The sequence below is a fragment of the Nothoprocta perdicaria genome, unplaced genomic scaffold, assembly GCF_003342845.1.
Source record: "Nothoprocta perdicaria isolate Ctin4 unplaced genomic scaffold, notPer1 scaffold_94, whole genome shotgun sequence".
In the NCBI taxonomy this organism is placed as follows: domain Eukaryota; kingdom Metazoa; phylum Chordata; class Aves; order Tinamiformes; family Tinamidae; genus Nothoprocta; species Nothoprocta perdicaria.
This window is the reverse complement of record NW_020456243.1, coordinates 1,265,050-1,272,893: the sequence shown is the minus strand read 5'-3', so window position 1 is coordinate 1,272,893 and position 7,844 is coordinate 1,265,050. Positions and strand designations below refer to the sequence as shown.

Sequence of the window (7,844 nt, the reverse complement as noted above, 5' to 3'; positions counted from 1 at the left end):
GCTGCCCCGCGCGCCGCCGCCGCGCCCGCCCGCGCAGATCTGGGTCTGGATGAACTTCGAGTCGCCCTCGCACTCGCCCGGCCTGCGCGGCCTGGCCGGCCTCTTCAACTGGACCATGTCGTACCGGGCCGACTCGGACGTGTTCGTGCCCTACGGCTCGCTGCGCGCGCCGCCCGCACCACGGCCCTTCCGCCTGCCCCGCAAGAGCCGCCTCGTGGCCTGGGTCATCAGCAACTGGAACGAGGAGCACGCGCGGGTGCGCTACTACCGGCAGCTGCGGGAGCACCTGCCCATCGACGTGTACGGCGCGCGCGGCCGGGCGCTCGCCCGCGGCGGCGTCGTGCCCACCGTGGCCGCCTACAAGTTCTACCTGGCCTTCGAGAACTCGCAGCACACCGACTACATCACCGAGAAGCTCTGGCGCAACGCCTTCGCCGCCAGCGCCGTGCCCGTCGTGCTCGGCCCCCGCCGGGCCAACTACGAGCGCTTCATCCCGCCCGACTCCTTCATCCACGTGGACGACTTCGCCAGCCCCCGGCGCCTGGCCGCCTACCTGAAGTTCCTCGACAGGAACAGGCCCAGCTACCGGCGCTACTTCGCCTGGAGGAACAAGTACGAGGTGCACGTCACCTCCTTCTGGGACGAGCACYTCTGCAAGGTGTGCGAGGCCGTGCGCGCCGCCGGGGACCAGGTGAAGACCGTGCACAACCTGGCCAGCTGGTTCGAAAGCTGATGTTTGCGTGGGGGGAGGCTCTGCTGGCCTCCCCACGAATGGATTCCGTGCAGGTTGAGTGCGGGAGCTCCCGGAGCTCAACCGCTTGGCCATGGCCATTCCTGGAGGCCTCTCGTTGGTCAGATGACCCCACAGATGGGGACAAACAAGCTGTGAAAAGCTGATGAAAGGGAGTTTTTTTCCCACACGTTCTACACAATGAAAATACAAGGACCATCATGCAGCTCTTCAAGACTAGAGYTAAGCTCCCAGAAGCCCCGCGGATCGAAACCTTTGGGGTTGTGCRCAGCCAGACGTGTCTCACCCACGCCAAGTTCTTCAGCTGTGCAGCTGAAACCAATTTGGTGAGCAACAACAGCTTCCTGGACCGCCGAACATTCCCCTGCCCCGGGAGATACGTGATCAGCGCCGGCTTTCTGTGCTCGGAAGACAGAGTTCTGCTACACGAAGGCAAATGCWCCCCACCATGAGCAGCAGGAGCATAAAGAAGCTTTTGCAGACGGATTTGGAGCCTCAAGCGTTGAGTGGAAGAGGGTCATGATCTAATAGCACTTTTTATTTAGCAATGTTTTAAATTGCAACAGCCAAATAATGACTCCTCAAGCCAAATAAAAACTCCAGCTAGGAAAAAGTGCATGGAAGAGCCTGGATCTGAGTGGAATAGACACCTCAGACACAATGAAGTATTTCTTCCACCGCCTACCAAAGCCAAGAACGTGTTTATCCTGTAGGAAACTAGAGAGGAGCTGTAAGTACAGGAGAAAAAAAAAAAAGGAAAAAAAACCCCAAAACCAATGTAGAAATAAAGTTGGAATATTCCCACCCTTGCTTTGTTCAGGAATTAGTTGATATTTACAGGAGTCTGCATGTTTTCCCTGCAAAACTAGTGCCATGTGGGAAAAAGCAGGCAAAGGCTCACAACTGCAGATTTTTTTTGTTGCTCTCTGGGGTATGGGTACAAAAGATTAACTTATTTCCCTCCTAGCATTAGAATATTCTAGAGATATTTGAAAATCATAGCCTACATTTTTTTGGGGTTATGCTAGGTGGACTAATGGGGCTATTTTTTCTAAGTATAAGATTCTCAAGCCGAAACTTCCTCAGTTGGTGYGTGCAGAGGAAACTTGCAGGAAGTGTTGCCAACCCTTCCAAAATCTGCTGTTTTGCTGGGCTAGGATCTTCCTAGTTAGTGGGGGCTGAATTTTGGTTGCTTGTGAGCTCAGATCTGGACAGAAACTTCAGTCACAATGTCCTGGTGCTCGGGCAGCTCAGAGCATCTCCCTTCAATGGATCCTTTTTTTCATCTACTTTTTAATCACAGTTCACTTAAATGTATAGAAAAATCTGTACTTTAAAGTAGTGAGCTAGCTTTGTAACCGCTTTTTAAAGCTGTACTGCTTTTCAACAGGTTGCTAAAAATGAGGGTTTTTTCAGTATTTCTAAATTCTCTAGCATTCCCTGAAAGCTTCTGTGTAATCCGTAGGGACACGTCAGGCCATTTCCAAAGGTTGCCCTGTTTTCTCAGTGYCTCTGAGAAAAGAAGGAATTGAAATCACAGAGTAACTGGAGTTTTGCAATTGCACGACTGTTTCCTGAATTGTATCAGAAGAGATGTGAATGAAAAAAATCACAATTGTGATTGAAAATGAAAAATAAATCACTATTGTGATTTTTTGAATAAAAAAAATATGTGTTTCTGAGTAATATGTTGATCATTTTCAGGAATTTTATAAAGAAAGGGCTACAGTTTTGTAAAAACTATTGCAAAGTGCTTGTGTAGGAAGAAAAGCTGCCTTGCCCAGTTTCAAACCATCTGTGTGAGCCCTGCAGAGATTTCCCTTTAGGTTTGGAGGTTCAGACTTGGTGCTGAAGTCACTTAGGCAGCATCTCCATAAACCTAGTCTGATTTTTGGCTTGCTCGACAAGACTGACGGGCACTAAACTAATGGTAGGCTTAATTTTGTAAGCGAAGGACTATCTTTTCTAAATCCCGCTTTTAGACCCCAAATTAGGTATTAAGAAATAAATTTGTTGATTATAGGTTGATTGTAGATCATGTACCAGCCTCCACAGGATGCTGCAGATGATAGATTTAATCCATCCATAAAAAAAAAAAAGCAAATTTATTTTCTATTCTAAATAGAAATATCTTTTCAAATGCATTTTGGAAAAGTGGTTTATTCCATTTCTAGAATTGTTGGGGTGGTGGTGGAGGAAATTAAGGCGACTGTTCTTCTGTTATGTTCTTTTCCAATGGGAAGAATTAACATTGTTTTTTTGATTATGRCTTAAATGGAATAAAGAAGTATGAGAACCTTTCCTTTAAGTTACCTAATGCTTGTATTGTACCTCAGGGAGTTTGATACTGTAAAGTCTTTTAATCTTGATAGAATGGAGTAACCTTRTATATTTGTGTTAATTATTTAGATTTACACTCAATAAAACTGCAGAAAGGAAGCGGTGCAGAGTGGTCCTGTTTTATTATGTCCTCTTGTTCACATGTTATGAAAGACAGTGGTAAAAAAAAAACACCTTTTGAAGAGAATTCATTTTTGCTTTTCTGTCTTTTAATCACTAGAAGTGGCTGATTGTTCTCAAAGCAACGAGGCCGTCTGAGGCTAGAAGTGAAGCCTGGCTGTGCCAGGGGAAAAATGTTTTCATTGGAGAGGCTCTGCTGGGTTATTTTCACTATGAAAAGGAGCATTTATTAAAGTTGGATGTCTGCTGGGAAAGTATCATTTCAGCAAATAATAGTCTTCCTCGACCTACAGAGAATTTGCCACCGCTTGGATTTTTCCTTTTCTCCTTAAATTTCAAAAGGAAATGAGGATTGTGCTTACATCAGTGCTCAGCACCCATTGCTATAACTACCTTCCTCTGTGGCTTTTTTTTTCAGTTCATCCTTGTCTTCACGTATGAAGCAGCAAAGACAAGGGGCCCGAATTGCTTCTGCTGAAGATTTTGTTAATGTTGGTTGGAGCCAAGTTGTCCTGTTTTTGGAGCCAAGTTGTCTTGTCTCACTCATCTTCTGCACCCAATAGCTGTGGGTAACACGTCCTGCCCGGCCAGGATGTGGCGATGCTGCGGTCTCCTTTCCCCCCTCAGGTGTTCCTGCTATACCGCTGGATATTTAATTTAACTTTTGCAAATAGAGCATAAACTGGCTGCCTGTTTACTTGTGCCCAAGAAGGGAAATGCTCAATTGCTGCTTTTCCAGGCRTGGTGGAGCTCTGCGTGGCAGAGACTGAGGCAAATATTTTTCTGCCAGACATTGGGTGCATTTATTCGAGCCTGTTTGCTGACTGTGAGAAGTGAATTGTGTCTGATTAGTTAAAAACCCTCTAACGTGGCTCCCTCTTGAGCATCRTATAATGTGGTGTTTGTTTTAAGGGTGTAAATAGTCTTTTGTTGAATTCAATGTGATAACTTCACAGTGATTTAAGAAGTACTAAAGATAAATCAGGTACCAAGTACAGGATCCGAAAGAATATTACTAATCAAAAAAGAAGTTTTATTAATAACTGATGTCATGTGCAAATGGATGTTCAATAATTATGATTTGTGTGATTCTGTGGTTTCTTCCTGCAGTCAGACTCTAAGCAGAGCTCAAGGCCGCGGGGTCTGTGTCTGCTCTGATTTGGCAGGTATTTTCCTTTGTGATCTTGAGCTAATCACTTGAGCGGGCGTTTGGCACCGGGCCTGCCCTTCCCGAATCCCGGTACCAGAGGTGAGGAGGACAAGGTCTGGGTTTGGGAGCACTGGGAAAGGGGGACCATTCCGCGTGTCCAGGGAGCCTTCTGCAGCTGCAGGAGCTTTGAACTGGAAAAGGTCCTCTTAAGAAAGAAATACATCCCTGAATCAGACCTCATACTGCTTTTGCAAAGTCCTTTAATCTCTGCAATTACCTAACTGTGTGGGTTTACGTATACGTTTAGACCTGTGTTTTGTCTGGCTCAGTGCTGATATCTCTGTCACTCTCTCACTGTTCCTCAAATGTGCACAGAYCTGGGGCTCTGCTGGCCCTTCTGAGGCCAAGCTGCTGAATGGGCGTTTGCTGAGAATTTTTGGTAGGAGTTTCCTCATTCTGTTCTGCTGTAAATGAAAGTAAGCTCTAGAAGCTGAGGAAAAAATAGAGAAGCGGGATTTGTGTTAGTGTTTTAAAGGCTGAGGGCTTAGGCTGCAAGTTTGCTCTTTATTTATGAAGATTATTTTGTTCAGGATCCCTGCGGATTCTCAACAATTTTTATTATCTCGATGATGGACACCAGACACAGAATCCCAATGCAATATGTCTGTGCTTTGAAAAAATAAATCAGGTTAATTAGAGCTGGGTTTAGTCTCTCATCAACCATAAAGTGTAGATTTGTGAAAAAACACAGGTTCTCTGTCCTGTCCGTTASAGTAACTGCAGTGAAGCATGTTCTCTGAACTGAGCCTTTGAAGGTAGATTAAAACCTCAGTAAGACTGAATACCTCTTCTTTGCATTTTTGCTTTCTGTTGCAAATATGGAAGTTTATTCCTAAACATAGACATTAAATGCATTTATCACTTTACAAACATATTTTAAAATCATAAGAACTGAAAAATCCATTTCACTGATGTACCTGAAAAAAAGAAAGCAGCCCTTGATTTCGCAGCACCAGGCTGGGAGCCAGGAGGGTTTTGCTGTAGAAATTTCCACTGTGGCTGTGGACAAGTTGTTTGCTGTTCTCTCCCAAACCCTGCCTAAGGGCTGGGTCTGCTCTGCCCTTTTGGTTTAGGTCCTCCAGAACAGAGCACTTGTGATTCCCAGAGGTGCCGATCTACCTGGGATCATTGCAGGGGAGGAGGGAGACCTCATCCCTGCTGTCCTCTTCCCTCTCGTAATGCAGGGTCGCGTCTGGTGAGGAGCAACCACCCTGTGCACAGGAGACACTCAACACGTCATGGGAGGCAGCAGTCCAGCTGCAGGCCTGGTTGCTACCTGCATGGCAAGGTGCTTACAGGAGCTTACAGCAGCAGGGGTTTATGCACTGCTTTTATTGGAATCAGGATTTCACTCAGGTTGTATCTGCTCTAATGAATTTGATTCCCCTTAGTAATGGTAGAGTTAGTCACTAAACATAGTGCTTTATCTTCTTTGTTAAAATGAGTTCTTGTAAAGCTATAAAAGGAGGTTAATCCCACAAGTTAGGTATGTGTGCTGGCATATTTATCCATTGTCCTCAGTGCTGAATGTTCAATTTTCAATTAAATAGCCCTTGTACCTTTTAAAGTCTAGCAGATAGAGAGGGATTGAATCACAGGACTCAACAGAGGAAGATGCTGTTGAGACACACTTGCATATAAGCAGAGGATGAAGGGTATTTTACATCAATAAAACTAGAAAAGGCAAGGTTGGGGGAGATGCYAACTGAAGCATTTGCCTGGTGAATCCCGGTTAATAGGAAAAAGAAATGGTTTTGTTTATTTTGTTGGATGTTTTTTCCTATGAGCCCTAATGGCAATTGTGTTTCTCAGAACTTCATTGATTCATCAGTGTCTTTGAGAGTTACATGAAACAACCTCTCCTTTAGGATGTGTCTGCTTKGGAGATTCAAAATGACTGGAAGTACAAGGTGAAGCTCTCAGCTGATGGAAACCATCATGCCTGCCTTTACCTCCCGAGGTGCTTCATTTCATGCTTGAAATATKGTCTGCCAATTACTTCTTCTTCAGRAAYCTGCATTAAAGAGATAGCTTTAGTTTTATAAAACATGTTATTGCTTTGGTTTTAACATAGAGTTTCCCATTCAGATTCAGTTTCTGTTAATAGTTTGTCACTACACTTGGTCATTTCCAACCCCCCCAGCTAGAAGGTCTGTAAGACAGAACATAAGGAATAATTCACAGGATCTGATGAGGTCTAGATTAACTTTTTTTGTTTGATTTGTTGGGTTATTTTTTTTTTCTCTGCTTAAATCCATTTTGGGGACAGGAAATCTGGCTGTGTGCTCACAGGTGTGAGGAAAGCCAATGTTCTGSTCATGGCTCTGCTTCATCGTGGTGCTTAGCAGATCACTGCGGAGCAATGGTGCGACACCACTGAGAACTGGTTTGTCAGGAGCAGGCTGAAGTCCAGTGCAAACCTCACTCTTCCCATCCCATTGAGATTGACCATATATCTCAGTGGCCCTTGCAGCAAATGATGCATGTCCTTCAGGGACATGCCYTCCTGCTTGCTCCAGTACTGCCACACAACAGCACTGAAGGGGCAGAGTGATTGATGAGGGGATTCTGGGTCCTCTTCCTGCTCACACGGGTCATGGGAGGATGATGAAGATTGAGGCATCTTCGCTCCCTACAGGATCACTGGCTTAGGTCCCTGTAGCACAGCCCTCAAGGACATGGTCCTGCAGGTAGTGTGAACTCTGCAGGCGCTGGCCTTCATTCTGTGTGTGAGATGGAGATGCGAAGCAAAGTTATCAAAGAATTTTATTATATTGCTGAAGTATTTTGAAACTCATCATCTGAAGAACTTGAGGAATGCAAAGAACTTAGCATAAAAACCAAGAAGAGACCATTTCAGTCACAGCAGACTTTGTAATAGTTTTTTTAGCCAGAACTCAGAACGTTGACATGCCCAAAACCTGCAGAAAAACCAAACCTACAATAGCAAGCCAGAAAAGCTCCCCCAAGCTTTCTCCCATGTGCAGCAACATGAAGACAGGAAGAATCACGCACATCAGCAATGCAGAAAAAGTGATGTATTAGATGGAAAACCTGCAGGAGCACGGGGAGGTGACTAGCAGCCCAGGCTGACCAGGCTAGGCCAGGGTGCTGGGGGAATTATGTTTTGGTCTCACACTGGGAGGCAGTTTTATCCTGACACTGAAAGCAAGACCACTGGTGAGTATGAGCAGGACCATAATGATTCCTGCATTAGGCGACATCCAGTGTTTCAGAATAACGGTGCGTTTCCCGTTAGTATGTAGATGCATAAGCAGTGATGACATGTTGTGGGAAAAACAGTGAGGTGGACTGGAAACTGGCTGCAGTGTTGGGCTCACTGTGTTGTGATCAAAGACACAAAATCCAGCTAGAGGCGGGTCACTAGTGGTGTCCCCCAGAGCCAACGCTGGGTCCGATACT

General features: G+C 45.4%; 1 protein-coding gene across 1 annotated transcript; it reads left to right on the top strand.

Annotated features, from left to right (window-relative positions):
* Positions 1-7: 7 nt before the first annotated feature.
* On the top strand, positions 8-2,254 carry FUT4 (fucosyltransferase 4; the record flags this gene model as incomplete). The annotated part of the gene is made up of 1 exon (XM_026052966.1): positions 8-2,254. A coding segment is annotated over one exon (726 nt), but the record flags the coding sequence as incomplete, so codon positions are not given.
* Positions 2,255-7,844: the final 5,590 nt, after the last annotated feature.